Source organism: Macaca nemestrina, chromosome 16 (assembly GCF_043159975.1).
Source record: "Macaca nemestrina isolate mMacNem1 chromosome 16, mMacNem.hap1, whole genome shotgun sequence".
Taxonomy (NCBI): domain Eukaryota; kingdom Metazoa; phylum Chordata; class Mammalia; order Primates; family Cercopithecidae; genus Macaca; species Macaca nemestrina.
The window spans coordinates 66676140-66703275 of NC_092140.1; the positions used below are offsets into that span (position 1 = coordinate 66676140).

Consider the following 27136-nt stretch of genomic DNA (forward strand, 5'->3'; position numbering starts at 1 on the left):
ATAATAACTATGATTTCAATAGTTTCCTTTGGGGAATATTTGTATTAATGTGTGGGGAAACTTTACTTTTTAAAATTGTACTTCTATGTTGTTTGAATTGTTTCACAATGAACTTTAAGAAATCAATATCTTCCTAGGGGACAAATCTAGAATAATATGACAATTAGCTGGAATAGCATGTTTAGTTTTTTTAAAAATCCGTATATATTTTGATGTGTATTGTTTAACTAGAAAATAAAAAGGCAGCTTTGCCTTAGTCAATATAAATGAATCTAAAAAAATTGTTGTAAGATCTGAGTCATTTGTTTTATTTTTGAAGTTACAGCTTAGAAATGACCTTAGCTTTTCAAAGTGAAAGAAATTTTTGTCAAGTATATTACATACGCAGGGTTCCATTAATTCAATAAACTCCGTTCAGAAAGCAATATATTTGATAGTTAATTATTCCAAAGGGTGCCTGTGATCAAAAGGGATACTTGTTTGTAATGAAGGAAATCTGTGTAATGGTTATCCTGAAGAATATTTGCTCAAATGTGAGGATGGAAGTAATTGATGAAGTGAAAAATCATATATATCTTCTTCAGGCTTAAAAGGAGCAGCTTATGAAAAGCTGAGAAATAATTATGAGCATTTGAGAAACTAAGCCAAAAGAACTAAGTTTGGGGGTAAGATGTTAAATTTGATAATTTGAGATAAGGTATTATATAGCTCAATAGAAATACGTGTTTTATGTGTTATAATCCCTTTGGGCCTTTGCATGTACATATTGGGAAGAAATAGATATTTTTCTACTGTCCTTCTCACTGCCTTATTTTTTGAAATTTGAAATCTAATATTTGCTTCTAGTATAGATTTTTTTCCTAATTGAGTTGCAGGGGATTTTATATCCAATGAGAATTTTTCAGTTGTTGCTTGAAGAATCTAGTGAGATGTAGTAAATATTTTTTGAAAACATGTCTGCTGACTCTTTTAGTGCTTTTACATCTCCCATTAACCACTTACAAAGCAAGATGTTGTCACAAGCACACTTGTCTAAACATACTATGCACTATTTTTGTTCTCTAGTGCTTGCCCCATATTGGTAGAGGCTACTGTGAGATGGTCTTCCTGTGGAGGTCCAGACAGGAAGCTGGCCACAAATACCCTCTGCTCTGGGGTCTCCAATATCTCTTTAGTCGTCTGTTACTCCCCAGGTGGCTCTCCTCCAGCCCTGCACCATAAGGGAGGAGGAAGAGAGCACACCCTCCAGAGGTGTATCTGAATTCTGATCTTGCCCTTCTGATCCCCTGCAAGTTCTCCCTTGGTCTAGGAAGGGCTTTTGTGTCTTCCCTATGTCTGACACTCTGTCCTTTTCTCATATGCTGCATCCTTCATAGCCACTGCTTATAGTAGCGCCCTGTTCTGTTTTATATAGTTAAAGGAATGTTTTGTGACTGCATTAAGTTTTTTTTTTTCCTGTAAGTACCCAGCTTTTGCAATTGAACCACATAGCTTTCAAGACTATTGTCTCACTGTAGATATTAACAGAAATCTAATTTTACACTCAGTGCTGAAGAATGACCTCTTATTCTAAGGTTTATCTTTTCTCCCCAGAGGAAATAAATGCCATTGATCCTGAAATGGCAAGGCTATGGGACAAATTTCAGAAAAGAAAAATATTAATCTCCAGTTATCATCTCCAATTATTATCTGGCTCCACTTTCTCTGCAGGGTAGAATGAATCTTAGTCATTCTGCTTTTAATTCCATTTAGTTCTTTTGTCATCACATTTGCAGTTTCTGCTGATGGGCTAGATAGGCTTTGGATGGCCAGGATGGCATAAGCACAAGAATGAGTATCCAGAGTCCTCATTTTCGTTTGCCAGACCCTTAGCCTCTTATGGGTTAGTTTTCTTATTGGAAAATGATATTTTTTTTTATTAGATGATATTCCACGGTCCATTTTAATTGGGAAAAAAAGGATTTGAATCTTTCAGAAATTCAAGAAATTATATGAAATACAGATTTGATGTTTCCAACATAAAGTAAAATAGTCTTAAGAATATGAATATGATTTATTAAAACATTTTAGAGATTAGAAATTTTGACATGAGCCAGAGAGTCCCAATTAATAGGTGTTCCTGGATGTCAGAGGTGTTCTGTTTAGTATTGTGTTTCTGTTCTCGTTGGCTTTTTGGTGTATGTCTTTCGAACAATAACTTTTACTGTCTGACATTTTCATGAGGCATTTAAAGTTAAAGATAGTTTTTAATTAGTTAGGTTGGGGAGTTTACAGTGAGGGATATTTCAGTTCTTGTAAAGATTCTTCTTCACTAAGATGTTAATTCTTCTCTGCCCAAGTGTCAGGTGGCCAAACGTAATTGTGAAGTAATTGAGTTTAAAGTGAGATTTCTAATACAATTTAAGCCACTGCATTCCCATTAATGAAAAATTACCTCGCTCCCCATTTCATAATACAGCTCTGTTAAGTATGTTCTTCTTAATAGCAGATTTGGTTGTTACGCTGAAAGTAAGATTGTTTGGGGGGTGGGGGCAGGCTCGAAAATATTGGGAGATTTTGATTTTATAAGTAGCCTAACTTCAAATATGGACATTGGCAAGGGGATGAAAGTATTGCTTATTTTATATTCTTTGGAGTTTTTGTTGGGGCTTGGAGGATTATAAACCATCCAGGGATTTCTGAGTCCTGACTTGGCTTAGCTCTCCATTTTTCTTGTGGGATTCCTTGGTGAGATACACACACACACACACACACACACACACACACACACACACATCTCATTCTGTCTGTATATACATATACATATGTATTGTTTAACTAGAAAATAAAAAGGTGACTTTGCCTTAGGCAATATAAGTCAATATGTATATACAGGGATCCACAACAAACCTAGATAAAGAGCCATTTCATTGTTAACTTGACTTTTGTCTGAATATTCCAGATACATCTTGCTGGTCTCTGGTCCTGGGTAAATGTTTTGAGACTTTGAAGTATAAGGATGGCTGGGGTTTTCTTTCCAAAATCTAATTCTATACATTATCCATGTGCCACCTGTCTTTATGCGACAAAGAACAAGAAGCTGAAGAGAGTCAGTTTCTGTGTAGGAAAAGATGAAGATCTTCCTTTTGTGTAAAAGTCTGCCCTGGCTTTATCACTATGCACCTTTAATGACAGAGTAATTGATATGGGCTACTACAAGCTTAGAAATCTAAGAGCTGGGTATTCAAGGAAATAGGAATGTGATTAGGTTCTTGAAACATGGAATTGCCCAATAATGAAATTCTTTGTACAATTTGGAGAGGAAATCCGGGTGAAAGGTAGAAGAGGAATCATTATTTTTGTAACAGCAGTATCTATACCATCATGTAAATAGTCAAACCAATGTATAAGTTTGAGGTGTGCAGTGAATAAGGACCAACTTTGCCTTTGAACAGCTCTTGAGAAAGAACATATACATTTTAAATGATCCCAGTTTGGTCTGATTAATTTTATAGCCACTTAGATTTTGTTCTTCATTTGACAAAGCAAAATATTGACTACATCATTCCTACATAAATTTTCAAATCAAGAGGTCAAATTAAAATGAGTGATTTGAAATCAAGCCTCATAAAGAATTTTTTTCTATTTTTAAATGTTGTGGATAAGTATACATAACAAAATATTACCATTTTAACCATGTTTAAGTGTACAGTTCTGTGGCATTAGCAACACTAATGCTGTGTATCCATCAGTACCATCCGTCTTTAGAACTTCTCATCTTCTCCAGTTGATACTCTGTACCCATTGAATACTGACTCCCGATTCTCTACTCTCTCATAGGGAGATTATTTTTTTAAATATCATTTTCTAATCACAATATAAAATGAATCCTGCTAGTCTTCCTTTAACCTCTCCTCCTTATACTACTAGGGAAGTGTATATGGAACATTTGGGTTGCAGTTCGATGGTACGGTGGAAAAGAGGTCTGTATGTGAGCTGAACATTTTATTAAAAATTTTTTGTTTTGTTTTTCAAAACAAGATCTGCCACTGTTGCCTAGGCTGGAATGCAGTGGCATGATCTTAGCTCACTGCAGCCTCAAACTCCTGGGCGCAAATGATCCTCCCACTTCATCCTCCTGAGTAGCTAGCACTACAGGTGCATACCACTATGCCCAGCTAATTTTTATGTTTTTTGTAGAGATGAGTACTCATTTTGTTGTCCAGGCTGGTCTTGAAATCCTGGCCTCAAATAGTAATCCAGCCTTGGCCTCCTAAAGTGCTGGGATTACAGGCTTGTGCCACTGTAAGCCGGGTGTTATAAGTAGCTATATAGGATGTACACAACACAAGCTCCAGCCAGAAGGTAAGATAACATAGAACTACAAATTTTAACAGCCCAGATTAACAAAAATTCCAAATTCTGGAGATTGTGGGGACAGAAACTAGCACAGAATAGTTGATTCTAGAACACAGATCAGGCAAATAATGGAACTCCAATTAGCTAGACTAATTGGAGACCAGAATAATCTGGAATGCTAACTGGAGCATTATTCTTAGAGCACAGGAATAACGATTCAGTAACTGAGAAACTGGGCAAGTGACTTGAATTCCCAACTGAGCTATCAAAAACGAGAACATAAAAGCAGAAAGAGGATAACTACGTATCAGAAAGTCTAGATAATAAAAGTTGAGTTCAGTTGAACAAATACCTAGGTATTATCTCTACCTTGCCTACCTTTTTTCTACCCTGGCACACTCACACCCTATGCCCCACAGAATAAAGCATTTTCTTTCTTTCTTTTTTTGCTTCCCGTCCCCTCCCCAACCTTCCCTGTCTCCCAATACAGGATCACAAAATTATGGGCAGGCCGTCATCAAATATAGAAGTAAGTTTATTGTAAAATTCTACTACTTAAGCTTGACCATTTTGCTATCGGTGTAATTCTTTTTCAGTATTTTGGAATAATGGTCATTTTTGTGTCAGATCACTTCTCTTCTATCAAGTTTTGGATAATCACTCTGGCTGGTTTTTTAAAATTTTTTTTAATTTTTTTTGAGATGGAGTCTCGCTGTGTTTCCCAGGCTGGAGTGCAGTGGCGCGATCTCAGCTCACTGCAAGCTCGGTCTCCCAGGTTCACACCGTTCTCCTGCCTCAGCCTCCCGAGTAGCTGGGAGTACAGGTGCCCACCACCACGCCTGGCTAATTGTTTTTGTATTTTTAGTAGAGACGGAGTTTCACCATGTTAGCCAGGATGGCCTCGATCTCCTGACCTCGTGATCCGCCCGCCTCGGCCTCCCAAAGTGCTGGCATTACAGACCACCGCACCTGGCCACTCTGGCTGTTTTGATGATTGTGTTCTGTTTTCCCCAGGAATACACCAGGATGGTCTGCCCATGATTTAATATGGCATTCCTTTTTATCTGTTAGTTAATATAATGTACTGTTACTTTTTCTATTCTCAAGTTGCTTAGCATTGTTTGTACAAATACTAGTAAGTTGGTTTATCAACTCTTTCCATTCAACACCATGCTAGAAATCTTGAATTACCTGTGTTATCATTTGGATTTAATTCTTCTAAATTAGGAATGTACACTGAGTTCTCATTCATGACTGTTCTCCTCTCTTGTACTTTCTCTTGTATATGCCTTTGGATGTCATACATTAACTTTCAGAGTTGGCTTTGTAATTTATTTTAGCAGAGATATATTTCTACCTTCTGATACCATCAGAGAACATATGAGAGAATGTTATACGTAAAAATAGTGGAAAAAATATTATTTATTTATTTATTTATTTATTTATTTATTTATTTATTTTGAGACGGAGTCTCTCTCTGTTGCCCAGGCTGGAGTGCATTGGCGTGATCTCGGCTCACTGCAAGCTCCACCTTCTGGGTTCACGCCATTCTCCTGCCTCAGCCTCCGAAGTAGCTGAGACTACAGGCGCCCGCCACCATGCCCAGCTAATTTTTTGTATTTTTAGTAGAGACGGGGTTTCACCGTGTTAGCCAGGATGGTCTCGATCTCCTGACCTCGTGATCTGCCCGCCTCAGCCTCCCAAAGTGCTGGGATTACAGGCGTGAACCGTCGCACCCGGCTGGAAAAATTATTTTTTATGAATGTACATGTGTTGTTCCATGATTGGGAAACACCAGCATTCAAGAAGAATTCACAGGGGCCAGATACTAGAAGTATTTCTTATGGTGGGGAGAGTTTGAGGACACATGAAAATTTAGGGATGTTTTCTTGAGAAGTTGTGACGAGCCAAGAGAGATCACGTTAGAACAGGATTCAGTTTTCTTTCAGTCGGGTTTTTAACTCTCTTTCCTGATATCTTTTACTTCTCTTAGTCCTTAGATCCATTCGGTCAGAGCTCATCTCAAATTGCAATGAACCCAATTAACACTAAGATATATGTGATAAATAGGCTTAACTTTTCAGGATTACTTTTCTCCCTAATCTACAGCTTGTGAATTTAAAAAGTTGTTTCATCTGCAAATTTGAATGGTGTTAATATTTTATATGATTTGAACTCTTGTTTTTCTGCTAGTTAAATCTTTCGTTATGAGGGGAAGATTATACCCAAGGAAACTTCAATAAAATGGTTCTTTTTGTAGGGTTCATACTTTTGAGATGAGCAAAGTTGCTAATTTAGAAGATCCTTGGATATTAAACAGTTTTTATGAAATATTTTGATTTTTAATTTCTTATAGGAATAAAGAGGTAGGGGAAGCATTCTTTAGGTCATCTTTGTAAAAATCGTTATTGTTTTGAGGTATATACTTTAAGTTTTTTTAACAGAATATTTCCTAATACTTTAACAGTTCTTTTGTACATATAACTGTGGTTAAAAAAATCTAGATATACCCATAATGAAGGGTTTATTAAGTAGTGAGGTTCTTATTCCTGTGCATATAGGACTTGAGTTGTAGAGAAAAGACTATTTGTTTTGTGACTTTGTCTGCTGAAACAGAATGTCACAGAAAGAGAAATATGCATTTATCTGCTACATTTTTGATGATTGCTACAGTTGAAATAATCTGTTTCACAAAATTTTATTTAGGGCTTCAGCTACTCTTTCTCTATATTATATAATTATTAGCCTTGAATTGTCAAACAGACTTCTTTTTGCTAGTAAAATACACTGATTTGTTATGGCAGTCATATATTAGTATTTGAATAGAAAAATAGCCTGTTTCTCCACTGATTATATGTTTTTAGGTACATACCCATTTATTTATGTGCCTAGAAATATTAAAACTTGGTTTGAGAGGCCAGATATGACTAAAGTGATTTATACAATGTGGTTTTCAATACCAAAGCATTTACTTCGATGTTTTCCCAAGGGTCTATTGCCAACTCACAAAAACATTCCAAATTTTTTCACTTTTTTCCCTATGTATTCTGAATCATTTGCTTTTGAGCTACCTAAACCTTCTTTGAAACCATATTGTCCTATCAACCACCAATGTTGTTAACTCTCAGAAATTTAGTTTTTTTCTCAGTCATTTGCCTATTCTCCATTTCTGACCTTCAAGTTTCAGATTATCAGGTGTATTCCATTTACTATATGGCTGAATAACTGAACCCTATCCAAAGTTACCTACTACTTGAGAGGCAGTGATAGGCAAATTCTTGACTTTTCCTTTGGAAGTAGAATCTTCCTTCTGTATTTGCAGGGGATTATTTCCAGGAACCCAACAAATACTAAAATCCACACATACTCAAGTCCTAAAGTTGATTCTGCCCAGCCTGCAGTTGACCTTCAATATCCATGGGCTTTGCTTCTTGAGAATACTGTAGTTTCAGTCTGTGCTTGATTGCAAATAGGAATCTGCCAGTATGGAAAGCTGACTACATTTATTGAAAAATACCTGCTTATAAGTGTACCTGTGCAGTGCAAGCATGTGTTGTTCAAGAGTCAACTATATAGTTATTTCCCAAAGCTTTAAATCCTGTTCATTGTGTTCTGGAGACTAAACATTTCTCTTTCCTCCCTCAGGCCTATTCAGTTTCCCACTAACTGTTCTGGTGAACATGTACAGGAAGGGAAAATTTGGATCAAGTTAAATGCGAAGTGTAGGGAGTTATCCTTACTAATGTGCTTGGTTGCAGACTGCTTTCCTCATGCAGATTCCCTGTCCCAGAGGATGCTCTAGGCTTGCTGTGTGGTGGTCAGTTCCTGGTCTCAGGACTGCTCATAGCCAAGCCTTGTGCCACCTTCAGCAAGTAACTTATATTCTCTGTGCTTAGGTTTCCTGATTTATAGAATGAAGTGATTAAAGTCCGTACTGAAGGGCTGTTCTGGTTAAAAAATTTGTATCTTTTAAATTTTGATACTCTTTATCAGCCTCTTAGAATCTTATGAGTTAGAAAGCAAAGAAAAATAACAGCGATTATGCAAATATTTCATAGATGTCTCCCCATTTGAAGACTGTTAGGGACTGGTGTTTTTCATTTTCTAGACAAATTATTTTGCTTACTTTATTTTTTTAGTTGAGTTGAATTTATTGACTTCTCTCTATGTCATAGAGAAGAATGCTTGCTTATTTAATCAGATATACTTATTTTCATCCTCTTAAGGCTAGTGTAATTACAGTCTATTTAAAAAGGTAATTTATTATAAACATTAACATGTAAAATTTAATAATATCTGTGCTAAAGACATACCAGAAAAAAAGCTTAAAATGCTTAATATTTTAAATGCATATTGTCATAAGATACATTTAACCAGGGAGCACCAAGAAAAGCAGAATAAACACTTATTAGTAACATTTGCTGATTTAAAATACTCAGTTACAGAAAGAGAAAGGTGTTTTTTATTACCTTTTATGCCTACACTGACTACTAAAACATTTAAAACTGCGTATTCTGAGGTGTTTTTTCTTTTGCAATGGTGAAATAATGTATGATAACATTTATATGGAGTCTTACTCCTAGAAAGCTATATTTTTAATCAATCTGATTAGTCGATTAATCAATCTGATTATGTACTAATATGTATAACCATGTGACATGGAATTATGATTTTTTAAATGGAAAGTTTAGTATGAAAGAAAAGATTTTGAAAGGATATTCTTTATATAATTTTGCAACTATTTTTGAAACTTTGAAAATAGAAAAAGAATGAAGTGAAAATGTAATTAAAAGAGACTTTTTCAGTTCATGGCTCTTGGCAACATAGAAACTTTTGTCATCTTTGACTTCATTCTGACATAAAACCCTTATAAAATGCGGCATATGCTGTGTTAGTGATCAGAACAGTTTTTGAACAGTATTAATCTTCTCTTGGAAAAATGGAGCGTTACACAGCATCTCTAGGAAGTAAGATTAAACACAGAACTCTAATGGCAACAAAGCTAGATCACAAGTATAGATGGCACTAATAATCTGACTTTATGATTCAGAGTTTCATGTTATATTTGAGAAAATCTAGTATTTCAGAGTAAATGTATTTTGAACTGGCTTTAGAAGAATAGCTCCACCGATTCATGGGTTTGAGCCTAAAGTGTGCTTTACTCTTGAATGCTAAATTGTGTTTATGGACTCTGATTGTATTCTTCTTTGTCACCACAGGGGGAGGGTTACATGAAGGTATTTATCATCTCACTTCATGTTCATAACTACTCGTAGAGGGACAGTGTCCCTATATCATAGATGAGGAATCACAGCCATAATGAGGTTTAGTGACTAGTATGTAGTGGGCTGGGATGTAGAACCTGCTGCAGGATACCAGGCCTGAGTTCTCTGAAGGAGGACCCTGCCCTTCCTCCAGGCATGCTAGTATTTTACCAGAGGTTTTGCCAGCATGACTAACGGAAATAGTATTCTGTATAAAAACTTTATTCTCACTAAATGTCCTCCTTTATTCTCATTCGTTGTTAATTCATCCTTATTGTTGCCAACATTAGGTTATCAGTGATCTTTGCATAAAACATTTTTGCTGGTTTTCCACTGATGCAGCCCTGATTGCATTAAAAAATAAAAAAACAAACAAACAAAAAAACCCCCTCTTGTTATCTCTTAATATGAAAGATTTTTCCAAATCAATCTTTTTGGATAATAGACTCATTATCTGGCTTCATATCAACAAAAAAGTATTTCTCTTTTGGTTTTAAAATTTCTATTGTCTTCTCTCTTAGGCAATTCTGCTGCTTTGTATCCCTTTGTCCATATTCTCACTCTCTAAGTTCCATTGATCCTTTGTCCCAACAATCCTATGACTATATGATAGCAGTGAAGATGGGAGAAGAGCATTATCTTACTGGGTATATACTCACCATCCTGAGTATCCCGATACATTAAATTCAGTAAGAGTCTAATTTGTCATTTTTATTTTCAAAAGGTAGAATTGGTTAAATTATGTCAGTGTCTTATTTGGAGGTTGAAACGGTGAAGGTTGCTTGTATTTTTTTTTTTAAACTGTGACACCTAATGTACTTCATAGATAGTGAAAAGAATATTGGAGTCCAAGTCAGGTGGTCATCATTCTTTTATCAGATTTGTTGCTTAAAATTAACCTAAGCATTATTTTTTCTTATTGTGATGATGATGATGACAATGATAGTAGTAGTAGTATTAGGATGACTATAATGAGAATTATATAGGAAACAGAAACAGAAAGCATTCAGTGCAGTACTTAATAGGTGTTCAGAAAATGTGATTTAAAATTTACAGTTACTTGTGTCTTTAACATTTTTCTTTAGGTAGACTACGAAATGTTTCAGAATGTAAAAGGATACTGATAATGATAAGAAAAATAAACATTTAAAAAAGTTACAGTCTACTCTTAAGAATAAAGACAAGAAAATAAAACGTATATATTTTCTGAGAAGTTGAGGATTGCTATTTGGTCAGGTTAAGGAAGAGAATCCTAGTAACTTTTTTATTAGCCTTCATCTGAAAATTTTAACTAATACAACAAGACCAGAAACAAAGTTTAAATTCTGGGAATAAGGAGATGAAAGTGTCGTTATATGGTACCTGGAAAACCTGTGACAGTCAATGGAGTAGTTACTAGGACTGATACCTGTATCATCATTCCCATTTTCTCTTCTCCTTATCTGTATGTCCAGCTGCCTCTTGTACATGACTATGTGGATATAGAAGAGCTTCTGTAACTGAACATGTTTTAAACTGGACTAGTGTCCAAACCTGTTCCTCATTTGTTTGCTGAATTAAATAAACATCACCATCGTTTATCTAAATAAACATCATCATTATCATCTATCTGATAGCTTAAGCCTGAGTATCCTCTTTTTATTCTCTTTTACTCTGCCGATTCATACATACATACATACACACAAGTGACCATATATATGTCCATCCAAAAGATATTTGTTGAGTACCTGATGTGTTCCAGGCTTTAATCTTGGTGCTAAGAATATAGTGGCAATCAAAGTTTCTGCCTCTAAGGGTCTTATTTTCTAATGGAGGAAGTGGGACAATATCAAATTTATGATACGTAAGGAGTAAGTGCTTTGAAGGAGAAAAAAGGCAGAGCAATGTTGATACGGAACTCCAGGTGAAGAGTTTGCTTTCTATATAAGGCAGTAAGGAAAGGCTTTACCAATAAGTTTTAGCAGGGTTCATTTGCTGCACTGTAGTGGAGAGACTACAGCTGGTTAAGCCTGAAAGCAAGGAGATTAGTTAGAAACAAGTTGTGGTCCAGATGAAAAAAGATGTTAGCCACAAGAAGAAATCGTACCAGGGCGATGGTGAGGAGTGATTACTTTAGTGAATATTTTGGAGTTAGAATCGACTAGATTCACTGATGGATTGGATATTATTGTGAGGGGAATAGTAGCAAAAATTCAAGTGTTGGACTTGAAAATAGCAAAAAGAACATTCCCATTTTTTTAAGCTGAAGAAAATAGTTAGGAGAGCAGGTATGGAGGTAGGCACGTATATGTCAGGAGTTTGCTTTTGGGCATGTTAAGTACAGTTGCTCATTAGACATCCAAATAAAGATATTGAGAGAGAGTAGTTGGTTGTTCAGGTCTGGAGTTCAAGAGACAAATTTGGGCTAGATCAATAATTAGTCTATTTCCCACTATAGAATCTACTTTTGGAACTTATCCACACTCCCCCTGTTGTTACTGCCCTTGGTGAAGGTACCCTTTACTTTCTTTTGGATTTTGTCAACTTCCTTCGGTCTTGCCCTTCTATTGTCATTTTTGCCATTCTTCTAAACTACCTTCTTTAGCCTGAGTTTTTCCTAAAATGTAGTTCTCCTGATGTCTCATGTGCTTAAATCTTCAGTGGCTCCTCATTACTGTGAGAATAAAATCCAAGTGTCTTATTCTGGCTTAAAATATCTTGTGTTATCTGGTACCTGACTCATTTCTGGTGTCATTTATTTCTGTTTATATTTTCTGTTCTTATTATCCTCACATCTTTCAGTGCCTTTAGAGTTTGCACCTTTACACCTTCAAATACTATCCTTCTATTATTGTGTCTTTGCCACATATCCCCACCTTCTTACTTGGCTGACTCCTTTTTCCTTTCAAGCTTTGCTTAGGTATTTAACCTAAAAGGACTATTTTTGACAAGTATGTTTAGGGTGCTCTTCTTTATTCTTGTGTAGTTCTCACTATAACATCACTAATACATCTACATATTATAATTGTCATTTATTTTATAGTCACTTCAATTAGACCTTAAATTCTTTGAGGCAAGGAATTTCTCTATCTTGTCTAGCATTGTATCTTTGTTGCCTAACTCAGTCTCTTTTAGTTGCTTAATACATTTTTTTTATCTGAATGAAAGACAAAATAAGTAAAATCCTGATTATAAAATGTGTATGCAAAATTAGGCAAAGTTTCTACATAATACCTAGGACTATAAATTAAATGTCCTTTTGATACCTAACACTTACCAAAAAATATACAGGTCATGCATGAAGAACAATGTGCTAAGTTGAATAATTATAAACACATGCCGTGTTTATGATAAGGAAGTTCGGAAATTGTCAAGATATCAAATCTCTCAGAATCTATTTACAATTGCCTTGCAATTCAAATACAATTTAAATGGATTTTATTTTTAGATCTTTTGGGTTGCTCTAAAGTTCATGTGGAAAAATAAATGAGGGCCGGGCGCGGTGGCTCACACCTGTAATCCCAACACTTTGGGAGGCCGAGGCAGGTGGATCACTTGAGGCCAGGAGTTCGAGACTAACCTGGCCAACTGGTGAAACCCCGTCTCTATTTAAAAAAAAATACAAAAATTAGCTGGGCATAGTGGCATGCGCCTGTAGTCCCAGCTACTCAGGAGGCTGAGGCAGGAGAATCGCTTGAACCTGGGAGGCAGAGGTTGCAGTGAGCCGAGATCGCACCACTGCACTCTGGCGTGGGCGACAGAGCAAGACTCCATCTCAAAAAAGCAAACAAAAAAATGAACAAAATTTAGATATGGAGAAAAATAATTTGAACAGCCAATGAATAAAATGTATCATAAATCTATAGTATGTAAGACAGGGTGATAGCAGTGTTAACAGTAGCACAGGGAATAATAGAGCAGAACTAGTAGCCCAGAAAAATAGAAATAACATATCTAGACACTAAGTATATGATCAAAGTGTAACTTAAAATCAGTTGAGAAAGATGGTTAGTTATATAAAATGACACAGAAATATCAAATGTTTTGGAAAATGGAAAATTTGATTCTTACCTCATGCTATGTACCAAAATATGTAATTGTAATATACAGGTTGAATATCCCCTATCTGAAATGCTTCAGACCAGAAGTGTTTTGTATTTTAGATTTTGGAATGTTTGTATAATACTTACTGGTTGAGCACCTCTAATCCAAATCTCTCTAATCTGAAATGCTCCAATGAACATTTCCTTTGAACATAACCTTTGAGTGCCATCTTGATGCTCAAAGTTTCAGATTTTGGAGCATTTCAGAGTTTGAACTTTACCTTTAGTGGTTTACATATCTACCAAAACACATTGCTACACTCTTCTTTCTTATCAAGTTCCCAATTTTGTCCAATAGCGACCTTGCCACCTCCACTGTGGGACTGCCATACGATCACATGTGCCACCTGACTGTTATTGCCAGTGCCTAAGTACAACCCCCAGGGGCCCAAGGACTGGTCTTCCCAGAACCTATGTTTGCTGCCCAGGGAATTAAGGACTGATGTGACTAGAGCCTGCTGGTATCCATATACATGCCACCTGGGCTCAAGGACAGACCCACTTTGGGTCTGGCTCTTCATCTTCATCACTAGGAAAGTCATACCAAAGCCTCCACAAACAACTGCAGCCTAAGCCACTGAGGAAATCTCAGACACAGCTGATGATTATAGCTGAATAAATCACACAGAGACTATGTGGCTGCTCCCACCCAAAACTCCAAACACTCTACTAAATTGATGCTATAAATCTACTCTATAAAATTAGAAGTCATTATTATAGGAGGTGCACGGATATCACTATAGGAACACAAAAAAACATGAAAAAGAAAAGAAACATGATACCTCAAAGGAACATAGTAATTCTCCTGCAGCACACCCCAAATAACAAGAAATTTATAAAAGACCTGAAAGGGAATTCAAAATAATGATCATTACAGAACTCCATGAAACACAGAGAACACAAGTAGACAATATAAAGAAATCAGGAAAACAATTGATTAGAATGAGAAATTCAACAAAGAGATAGATATTAAAAAAAGAGCCAAATAGAAATTCTTGAATTGAAGAATTCAATAAAGGAAATAAAAAATACAACCAAGATCTTTATCAGTAGACTAGGTAACGAAAAGAAGTAATTTCTTGAGTTTGGAAATAAGGTCTTTTGAAATAACCCAGACAAACCAAAAAAAAAAAAAAAAAGAAAAAAGAAAAATAGAGAAAAGGATTTAAGAAAGTCTGTGTGACATGTGACATGTGGGACACAATTAAGCAAATATATATTTGTGTTTTGGGATTACTGGAAGGAGAAGAGATGGAAAAAGGCATAGACAACCTATTTAATGAAATAATAGCTGAAAACTTTCTAAGTCTTGGGAAAGAAATAGACATCCAGATACACGAAGCTCAAAGATTCCCAAATAGATTCAACTCAAAAAGTCTTCTGTGAGACATATTATATTCAAATTTTCAAAAGTCAACGGCAAATAATGCATTATAAAAATAGCAAAAGAAAAGTGTCAAGTCACATGTAAGGGAATCCCCATCAGACTAACATCAGTTTTTTTAGCAGAAAACTTACAGGCTGGGAGAGAATTGGATGATACATACAAAATGCTTAAAGAAAAGAACTGTAAGATAAGAATACTTTACTCAGTATAGCTATTCTTCAGAGATGAGGGAGAAATAGTCTTTCCCAGCCAAGCAAACACTGAAGAAATTCATCACCACTAGACTCCTTGCTTAAGAGAGTCATATATCTGGAAGCAAAGAAAGCTGTATCTACCACTGTTAAAACACATAAAAGTGTAAAACTCCCTATAGAGCAGATACACAAATGAGAAAGGACGCAAATATTGTTACTACAGAAACCCACCAAACTGCAAAGATAAACAGAGAGGAAGAGAGGAACAAAGCATATACAAAACAATCAGAAAATGATCAACAAAATGACAGGCGTAAGTGCTCACCCATTAGTAATGACCTTGATTATAAGTAGTGTAAATTATTTAATTAAAAGTTATAGACTGGCTGAATGGATTAAAAAATATGCTGCCTACAATAACTCACTTCACCTGTAAAGATACACAGTGACTGAAAGCGAAGGGATTGAAAAAAATGTATATAAATGAAAAGCAAAAGTGTGCAGGAATAAACTACACTTGTATCAGTCAAAATAGATTTTGTCAAAAAAGATAAAAAGAGACAAGATCATTATATAATAATAAAGGGACCAATTCAGCATGAGAATATAACAGTTTTAAATGTATGCATGCCCAATGCCAGAACACCCAGATGTTTAAAGCAGATATCTACAAGGAGAGAGACACTCCAATATAGTTGTAGTTGGAGAATTTAACTTTCAGCATTTGTCAGACCATCTAGCTAGAAAATTGTCAAATAAATATCAATCTGAAACTGCACTGTAGACCAAATGGATCTAATAGACATTTTAGAACATAGCATCCAGTAGGTGCACAACGCACATCTTCTCTTCAGTGCATGGAACACTCTCCAGAATAGACCATTTGTTAGGCCAGAAAACAAGTTTCAACAAATTTTCAAAAATCAAAATTATATTAAGTACTTTTGTAGCTCACAATGGAGTAACACTAGAAATCAATAACAGGAACTTTGGGAACTTTTCAAATAATATGGAAATTAAACAGCTTGCTTCTGTAATGTACAATAAGTCACGAAGAAATTAAGAAAATAAAAAATATTTCTGAAATGAGTTAAAGTAGAAACAAAATATACCAAAACCTTTGGAATATAGCACAAACAGTACTAGGAGGGAATTTTGTAGCAAAAAATACCTACATAAAAAAATAGATTGCAATTCAAGAACTTAGTGATGTATTTTAAGGAACTAGGAAAAGAACAAACCAAACCCAAAGTTAGTAGAAGGAAACAAATAATAAAGTTCAGAGCAGAACTAAATGAAATAGAGACAAAAAAAAGAAGACACATTGCTGGGTGAGGTGGCTCACACCTGTAATCTCAGCACTTTGGGAGGCTGAGGTGGGAGGATCACTTGAGGGCAGGAGCACTTGAGGACAGGAGTTCAAGACTGGCCTGGGCAACATAGTGGGACTCTGTCTCTATGAAAAATAAAAAGAAATTAGCTGAATGTGGTGGCACACATCTGTAGTCCCAGCTACACAGGAGGCGGAGGTGGGAGGATCAATTGAGCCTGAGAAGTCAAGGTTACAGTGAACTCTGATCATGCTGCTGCACTCCAGCCTGGGTGACAGAGTGAGACCCTGTCTCAAATCAAACAAACAAACAAAAAACAAACAATATGAGATTAAGAGATAAAAAGTTGTTTTTTAAAAAAAAGATTATATTGATAAACCGCTAGAAGAAAAAAGAGAGAAAACCCAAATAAATAAAATCAGAATCACAAAAGGAGATACTACAACTGATACCACAGAAATAAAAAGGATTGTTAGAGGCTAATTATGAACAAATGTTTGCCAACACACTGGAAAACCTAGAAGAAATGAAGAAATTTCTGGACACTTAGCTACCAAGATTGAATCAGAAACAATAGGAAACCTGAACAAACCAATAATGAGTAAGGAAATTGAATCAGTAGTAAACAGTCTTCCAACAAAGAAGGGCCCACGACTGGATGGCTTCACTGCTGAATTCTACCAAGGTTTTAAGGAAGAACTAACACCAATTCCTTTCAAGCTATTCTTCCTAACTCATACTACAAGGCCAGCTTGACACTGATACCAAGACAAGACAAGGACTCAACATAAAAAGAAAACTTAGACCAATATTCCTGATGAATTTAGATGCAGAAATCCTCAACAAAATAGCAGCAAAACAAATCCAACAGTACATCAAGAAGATAATACACTATGATCAAATGGGATTTATTTCAAGGATGCATAGATGATTCGACATTCACAATCAATAAAATCTATTATTTTAATTTTCCATAAGCCATGTTTTTAAATAAGAATGATATTGTACATTAGACATAAAATGACTGTGTTTTAGTTAGCATTCTTAGAGCTAGCTTCATAATCCAATTTAAAAATATAATCCAATTAATATACTTGCAACTTGAGTGCAGGTATATTAATTTTTATAACTGTGTCCTGTATGCTATTCAAATGAGCTAATTGTAGTTATTCTTAAACCCAATGGTATTGGTTTCCATAGTATACATGTTTTTTTGTTGCTTTTCCTGTTAGACCTTCAAATACTTACTTTCCATAGTTTCTCTGACATAAAAGCTCCCAGTTTCTATCTTCAACAGTTCAGGTCTTGGGATATCTATTGTTTTATTTATTTTTATAAGTTTTATTTAGAAGAGTTACATCCTTTTTAGCTTATTTAATGATAAAAGTTCACTTTTTACACTTCTGTATTTGAATGAATTACTGCCCCTAACATGGACCTACTCTTGGTTTTACAGAGAGAAGAGAAGAGGAAGATACTGAAGAGAAGAAATCTATTAAGAAAAAAATTAAAGAACTTAAGTTTCTAGATTCTAAAATTGCCCAGAACCTTTGTAAGTATCATATTCCAATACCATTGAAAGACAGTGGAAATATTTCTTTAAATGATTTCATTTTATTTAAGACCGATTATTCATTATTTGCTATTTTCATTTTGTTATTATATGCATGATAAATTCACAAATAACTCCTTTAGGTAAATTATGGGATTAAATGCTTCAAAAGATAATGCATATTAGAAAATACAAATAAGAAAAGGTTTTAAAATGAAATTCTACCTTTCATAACTGAAGAAAAACTACTCTTTAAAGTCCCTTTTTTAAAATATAAAAATAAAGACTTAAGGAATTTAGGTAATGACATCATATTTGAAAAAAAATTGGTAATGTATTCTTCTTTTGTAACTCTGAATTTCTAGTATTTGTGATACTTGGCTACGCATAAAGGAGGTTAGAATATTAACGGAAATAAGGCTGGTGGGTAAAGTGAATTCAGTTATCCCATCTGAGCAGTTCAAAGCCTTGTCTCAAAAGTTCTGAGTAGAAATATTTTAGATTTAATTACTGTTACAGGAGCTAAATACGGAGTATTGAATTATCTTCTTGACCAAATTACTGTGAAAGAAGAAGGCAAATAGTTTTGCTCTTAACTCATTTCTAACTACTCTTAAGTTCATCAAAGGTAGTTATGCTTAGAGGTGATGTACTATGGTCTGTAATATCACTTTCTGATGGTGCAAGAGGGATATAAATAATGTGGAAAATCTAGAGTGATGACGAATTAACATGGTTTTTCGTCTGTCCCTCAATTACTACATGCCTCAGCTGAGCTTTTAGCAAATATTGGAATAAAACAGTTCTTCAGCAAGAGGATAAAGATCTATGCTACTGATTAAAGAGGGAGTTACGTTAGAGGCAATGTATCCAAATGGTAGAGTTGGCATTCCTTTTATGAAAATTTCAGAACCTCCTCTCCTTCATAATCACTTTGATCTAAACTCATCCCTTTTCTACAATGCAGGCCTGCCAAGATCCCCATGGATAGTATGGTGGCATTGATGTATTGTTTAGTAGTCAATTCTCTATTTCTGGGCACTGCTGATTGCACATCTCTGCCCCTGTCAAGTTAGGAGTCACCAAGTGATGTGCTTGGACCAGTGAAGATGGGAGTGGAGATAATGTCACTTTTTGAGTGGAAGCATTTCATTGGTGGTTGAAGAAGCTCCCCCTGGCACCCAGAATGGCATTCAGAGCGGTGTCCATCATGCTGATGTAGGGATCATAATTAATAGAGCTCTGCGTTTCTGGTTTGATGAACCATGTCATCTTCATGAGAAATAATTTGTGTGTGTTGCTTAGACCACAGAGATTTTGTTTGTGTTTGTTTTTTGTATGATATGCTTACTTTAGGGAATTTCCCTCCCAAAAGAATTTGGTCTCAGTTCAAAGCACTGTGTTTTGAACTATGTCAGATAATGTCAAAAAGTTCTGTGTCTGTGATCTAAAGAGATGATTTTGTTTTGAAGAATGTTCATGAACTGCATTACTATTTAGTAGTGTTGATTCTAAATAGTCTTGTAATAGTTTCTGAAGAAATATAATGTTTAATAGAATTCTTTCTGGATGGGTCAGCTGTGATAAGTTAGCCTAAATGTCCATCTCAAAGTTAAATAACTTTTTGAACAAGGTTATTTATTTATGTATTACAGAACGTGTTCTACATGGGCTTTCAAATATAGTTAAAACAGCCAATAAATACTGATTACCTTTGTTTATTAGTTCTGTATTTGGCCCTTTAATCTTCACTACAATCCCACTAGGTGGGTATTAGCATTGACAGTATAGATAGGGAATCTGGTGGGTGTAGCAGTTAAGTGATTTCAATAAGATTGCTCATTTTGAAAATATTTTAATGTTTATATAGTTTAATGTATATCTGTTCCTTTTTACAGATAACAGAATAATGTTTTTATGGAAAGGGTCCTGTTTGCCTTGTTTCATTTAGCTAGAGTATATATATCCTGTTCATTTAATTGAGAAACATGTTTTAAAGTGTAAGATGAAAAGATACAGAATTTATACCATGTCATGTTATGATGTAATCCATTTTAAGATTATTCTTGCCCTCTCTGATGGTAGCAGGCATTATGATTTAAGCTTTAAGAAGCTTTAGGAGCCTATAATCTTTATTGTAATTATAGTTTGATTCACAGCTGGTTTTTGTCATGAAATTTAGAGTTTTGAGAGTCTGAATTCTGAGAAGAGTCTTAAAACTGTTTTAGATTGAGATAAATTGAAATAAAACAGTGGTCAGTAGTAGAATACTGATACTGAAATGGAGAGGTTCATTTCTAAAGTTGATTGAAGAGAAATATTATGGTTGTGTACTAGATTAGAATTTGGGAGAAAGAATCTAAAAGTCATTCATTTGTCTACTTGTTTATTTAAGAGTGTTTTTGGTTTCCTATATTTTTGAGTTCATAAAGGTTTTGGCCAAGATTTTGGGCCCATCATGAAGGATAGAATTCCAGGCACACTAGGATCAAGAGAAGGCTCAGGAGTTTTGTGAGATTCATTTGTTTTACCAGATTTGTTTACACTGGCAGTAAGAGCTGTAAAAGGAGGAACCCTGGAATGTACAAATTGTCATCAAGGTTTAAATATTTATAAATTTCCTAGCAGAAAACAAGCATGACTGGCTCTAAAATCTGTACACTTTAAACAAGCTGAATCCAAAGCTTCCTATTGGATCTGTATAGTCATCTTCTGAAAGATAAAGATGTATGTTAGTAAAAAGATTCCTTTTGATCGATCTCTTGGACACATTAACTGAATATCTCTCATTTTCAGTAACTTAAAGTATTTAGAAAATGTATATTTGTCTTCTGAATTGTCTCTTAGGCATCAGGTCATTTTCAACTCTTGTATTTTTTTTTGTCCTTAGTTGTTATAACAAATGCTTTCCAAAAGACAGTTTATTCATAAACTATTTTTTAAACCCTAGTTTGATCTTTATATATGTGCTAGGTACTACTTTAATTATAGAATATCTCAAAGGAGTGAACAAATGACAACGATAGGAGAAAGTAAAAGAATATTCCATCTGTAAAGCAAATTCTACTATCACCATTGTATCTTTTCTGCTTTTTCTTGTATTTATTATTTGCTATTATATTTATCATTATGTTATGCTATTTGTTTATCTTATGTATTTGTTTGTTTATTTATTTTTTTGAGACAGAGTCTGGCTCTACTCTGTCACACAGGCTGGAGTGCAGTGGCATGACCTCAGCTTACTGCAGCCTTCACCTCTTGAGTTCACTCTCATGCCTCAGTCTCCTGAGTAGCTGTACAGGTGTACACCACCACACCTGGCTAATTTTTGTGTTTTTTTAGTAGAGACAGGGTTTTGCCGTATTGGCCAGGCTGGTCTTGAACTCCTGACCTCAAGCAATCCACCTGCCTCGGCCACCCAAAGTGCTGAGATTATAGGCATGAACCACCACATCTGGCCTGTTCTTTTTTATGTCTGAGTAGTATTCCATTTTGTATATATACCACATTTACTTTATCCAGTCCTTCATTGATGGTCTCTTACGCTGATTTCATATCCTGCCTATTGTAAATAGTATTCCAGTGAACATGAGAATGCAGATCTCTTTGTGATACTGATTTTATTTCTTGTGGATATATATCCAATAATGGAATTGCTTGGTTATATGGTAATTCCATTTTGAATATTTTAAGGAGACTCCATACTGTTTTTTAATAATGGTTTACTACTTTACATTCATACCAAAAGTGTATAAGAATTCCTTTTTCTCAACATCTTTTCTAACACTTGTTATTTTTGTCTTTTTAAAAACATTTTTGTGGGTACATAGTAGTTTTATGTATTTATGGGGTACATGAGATGTTTGGATTTGGGCATAACAATAGCATCATGGAGAATGGGATATCTATCCCCAACCATTTACCCTTTGTGTTACAAACGATCCAATTAAATTATTTTAGTTATTTTTAAATGCATGATTAAATTATTATTGACTATAATCACTCTGTTGTGCTATCAATTAGTAGGTCTTATTCATTCTTTCAAATTTTTTGTACCCATTAACCACCCTCACCTACATCCCACCACCCCGACTCCCCTACAGCATTTCCCAGCCTGTGGTAACTGTACTTCTACTCCTATCTCCCTGAGTTAAATTATTTTGAGTTTTAGATCCCACAAAGAAGTGAGAACATGTGACGTTTGTCTCTCTCTGCTTGGCTTATTTTACTTAATATGATGATCTTCAGTTCCGTCTATGTTGTTGCAAATGAGAGGATCTCATTCTTTTTTATGGCTAAATAATACTCCATTGCATAGTATGTCCCACAGTTTTTTATCCGTTTTTGTCTTTTTGATAATAGCCATTCTAACAGGGGTTTAGGTGGTATCTCATTGTGGTTTTGTTTTGCCTGTCATTGATGATTAGAGACGTTGAACCTGTTTTAAATATACCTGTTGAACATTTGTATGTCTTCTTTTGAGAAATGTGTTTAGGTCTTTTATCCACTTTTTATTTTGGTTAATTGTTTTCTTTTCCTTAAATTGTTTCAGTTCTTTATATATTTTAGATATTAATCCCTTATTAGGTATATTGTTTACAAATATTTCCTCCTATTCTGTAGTTTGTCTGTTCACTCTGTGGATTATATATTTTATGCAGAAGCTTTTTAAGCTTGGTGTAATACTATTTGTCTATTTTTGCCTGTGCTTTTGAGGTGATAGTCAAAATTTTATTATAGAGACCAATGTCCTGGAGCTTTCTCCCTCTTTTCTTCTAGTAGTTTCTTAGTTTTGGTTCTTACGTGTAGTAGTTTCTTAGTCTCTTTTTTCATTTTGAGTTTTTTTTTTTGAAATCCATTAACCATCCATCTGCATCTCTCCCCACTCCCCTACTACCCTTCCCAGCCTGTGGTAATCATTCCTTCTTCTCTATCTCCCTGAGTTAAATTGTTCTGATTTTTAGATCCTACAAATAAGTGAGAAATTGTGATATTTGCCTTTCTCTGTCTGACTTATTTCACTTAACATAATGATCTCTAATAGTTGGTAGCTGTTGTACATGGAATTTTCTTGATTACTTTTTCAGATAGTTTGCTATTAGTGTGTAGAAATGGTACTGATTTTTATGTTGATTTTGTGTCCTGAAATTTTACTGAATTTATTTGATCTAACAGTTTGTTGGTGGAGTCTTTATGATTTTTTTTTGTTTAAGCTTGTTTTCTGCAAGCAAGTACAGTTTAACTTATTTCTGCCTTTTTTTTTTTTTTCTCTTGCCTAATTGTCCTGGTTAGAACTTCAAGTAATATGTTGAACAGAAGTGGTGAAAGTAGAGATCCTCATCTTCCAGATTTTATAGGAAAAGCTTTTAACTTTTCTCTATTTGTTATGATGATAACTGTGTGTTTGTCATATATAACACGTATATTTATTGTGTTGTGACAGATTTCTTCTATTCCTAATTTGTTAAAATTTTTTATCATAAAAGAGTGATGAATTCTGTCAAATTATTTTTCTATCTATTGAAATGATTATATGATTTTGTCCTTCATACTGTGAATAGGATGTGTCACATTTATTGATTTACATATTTTGAACCATCCTTGCATCTCCGGAATGAATCCTATTTGATCATGGTGATTGATCTTTAAATTCAGTTTCTTGAGAATTTTTGCTTCAGGGTTAGTGACAAGTAGTTTTCTTCTGTTGCATCCTTGCAGGTTTTGGTGTCGGGGGAATGCCAGCCTTGTGGAGTGAGTTTGGTAGTAGTCTCTACTTTTTTATTGTTGTTTTGAATGTTTTCATAAGAATTGGTAATAGTTTTTACTTACATGTTTGATATAATTAAGCAGCGAATATATTAGATCCTCAGCTTTTCTTTGGTGAGAAACTACTTATTACTGATTTCAGTTTCCTTACTAGTTATTGGTTTATTCAGGTATTCTATTGTTTTATAATTAAATCTTGATAAGTTTTAATTTTCTAGGATTTTATCAATTTTTTTTCTAGGTTATCCAATTTATTGATGTATAAGAAATCATTCAAAATAGTCTCATATAATTCTTTTTATTTTTGTGTTGTCAGTTGTAATATCTTTTCATTTATGACTATATTTATTTGAGTCTTCTTAGTCTAAATAAACATTTGATTATTTTGTTTATTTTTCCAAAAATCAACTTTTTGTTTTTTGTTTTCTTTTTTCTTTCTTTATTTTTTCTTTTTTAGTATTTTCTAGTCTCCATTTCATTTATTTCTGATTGGATCTTTAATACTTTCTTCTAATAATTTTGGGTTGAATTTATCTTGTTTTTCTAATTCCTCCAGGTGCAATGTTAGATTGAGATTTTTTTGTTTTTTAAATGTAGATGCTTATTTCTGTAAGCTTCTCACTTAGATCTGCTTTTGCTATATCCCATATATTTTGGTATGTTCTATTTCCCTTTTCATTTTTCTAAATAAATTTTAAAATTGAAGACTTTTAATTTCTTCATTGACCCATTGGTTATTTAGAAACATGTGGTTTTGTTTTCATGTATTTGAAAAGTTTTTGAATTTTCTTCTGTTATTGATTTCTAGTTTTATTCCATTGTGGTCAGAAAATATACTTGATATGATTCGAGTCTCCTTAAATTTGTTAAGACTTGTTTTGTGGCGTAACATATGATCTGTCCTGGAGAATGTTCCACGTGCAGTTGAGAGAAGGATGTTTATTCTGATTTTGTTATATGAAATGTTCTGTAAATATTTGTTAGGTCCTTTTGGCCTAGAGTTTATTTTCTATTTAATGTTTTTTGATTTTCTGTCTAGATGATTGTTTTATTACTGAAAATGAGGTGTTGAAGTCTCCTAATATTATTGTATTGAAATGTATGTCTCCCTGTAGATCTATTTGCTTTGTATATTTAGATTCTTTGGTGTTGGATACATAATATATATATGTACACATACACATATATATATATACATATTTTACAAGTGTTACATCCTTTTGCTGAGTTGATCACTTTATTATGTAATATCCTTCTTTGTTTCCTTTTACAGTTTTTGGTTTAAAGTATATTTTATCTGATGTTAATATAGCTACTCCTGTTCTCTCTAGGTTTTCATGTGCATGGAATATCTTTTTCTATCTTTACACTTGGTTTATATGTGTCTTTACAGGTGATGAGTCTTCAGTAGTCAGCATATTGTTGTAGTTTTGTTTTGTTTTCATTCAGCCACTGTCTTTTAATTTGAGAATTCAATCCATTTAGATTCTAGATAATTATTGATAGTGAAGGTCGTATAACTACCATTTTGTTGATTGTTTTCTACTTGTTTTGTAGATCCTTTTTACTTTTTTCCTTTCTGGATAAGTGATTATTCTCTAATAGTATGTTTTGATTTTTTGCTTTTGATTTGTAGTGCATTTAGTGTAGATTTTTTGTGGTTATCATGAGGCTAACTAAAATATTTTTTATAGTTAAAACAGTTTATTTGAAACTGATAACCTTGATCACTTATAAAAAAAAAAGACTACATGTTAATTGTACTCTCTCCTTCAATTTTGAATTTTTGATGTCACAATTCACATCTTTCCATATTGAATATTCCTTAACAATTTATTGTAGTTACTGTAAATTTTAATAGTTTTGTCCTCTATTCTCTCTTTTAAAGATATAAGTGATTTTACATACCACCATTACATTATTAGAATATTCAAAATTTGACTATATACTTACTTTTACTGGTGAGTTATACTTTCAGATATTTTTGTATTTCTCATTATCATCCTTTTCTTTCAACTGGAAGAATTTCATTTAGCAATTTTTATAAGACAGTGCTGTTGATTGTGAACTTCCTTAGCTTGTGTTTATCTGGGAAACTCTATCCTTGATTTCTGAAAAATAAATTTTTATGGTACAGTATTCTTAGTTAGAAGTTGTTTTTCTTCAGTACTTTTAATATGTCATCATATTTTCTCCTGGCATGTAAGGTTTCTGTTGAGAAGTCTGCTGTTAGGTATACTGGAACTCTCTTGTTTGCTTTTTTATTATTTTCTCTTGTTGCTTTCTGGATCCCCTCTTTGTCTTTGATCTTTGACAGTTTGTTTATAATGTCATGGTAGTATTGGATTCAATCATACTGGACACCTTTTACCTTCTCATATCTGGATATTTATACCTTTTTCCAGGTTTGGAAAGTTTTCTGCTGTTACTTTTTAAAATAAATTTTCTACAGTGTTATCTACTCTCTCAAACCTCAATGACACGTTTTTGCTCTTTAATGCTGTCCCATAAATTTTACGTTTTCTTCATTCCTTTTCATTCATTTTTCTTATTCTCTTACTGTATACGTTTAAATGAATTGTCTTTAAGTTTACAGATTTTTTTTCTTCTGCTTGATCACTTCTACAGTTGATGCTCTCTATTGAATTTCTCATTTTGTACCTTGTGTATTTTAGCTCTAGTATTTCTGTTTAATTTTTAAAAACTATTTTCTTTGTTAAAAATTACTGTTTTTTCTTGAAGTTCACTGAACTTTCTTTTTTTTTGATTTTTTTATATTATTATTATACTTTAAGTTCTAGGGTACATGTGCATAACGTGCAGGTTTGTTACATATGTATACTTGTACCATGTTGCTGTGCTGCACCCATCAACTCGTCAGCACCCATCAACTCATCATTTACATCAGGTATAACTCCCAATGCAATCCCTCCCCCCTCCCCCCTCCCCATGATAGGCCCCGGTGTGTGATGTCCCCCTTCCCGAGTCCAAGTGATCTCATTGTTCAGTTCCCACCTATGAGTGAGAACATGCGGTGTTTGGTTTTCTGTTCTTGTGATAGTTTGCTTAGAATGATGGTTTCCAGCTGCATCCATGTCCCTACAAAGGATGCAAACTCATCCTTTTTTATGGCTGCATGGTATTCCATGGTGTATATGTGCCACATTTTCTTAATCCAGTCTGTCACTTATGGACATTTGGGTTGATTCCAAGTCTTTGCTA

The 27136-nt window shown here is 34.2% G+C and overlaps 1 protein-coding gene across 8 annotated transcripts in view; it reads left to right on the top strand.

Annotated features, from left to right (window-relative positions):
• LOC105485577 (diaphanous related formin 3) overlaps positions 1–27136 on the top strand; it is a 498294-nt gene that overhangs the window by 219653 nt on the left and 251505 nt on the right. For all 8 annotated transcript variants that reach the window (XR_011614754.1, XM_071081265.1, XM_071081266.1 and 5 more), the window contains one exon: positions 18053–18148. Coding sequence is in view for 7 of the 8 variants with exons in the window: in XM_071081265.1 (XP_070937366.1) it covers positions 18053–18148 (96 nt within the window). In the remaining variant the exon portion in view is untranslated. The remainder of the gene's footprint in view (positions 1–18052; positions 18149–27136) is intronic.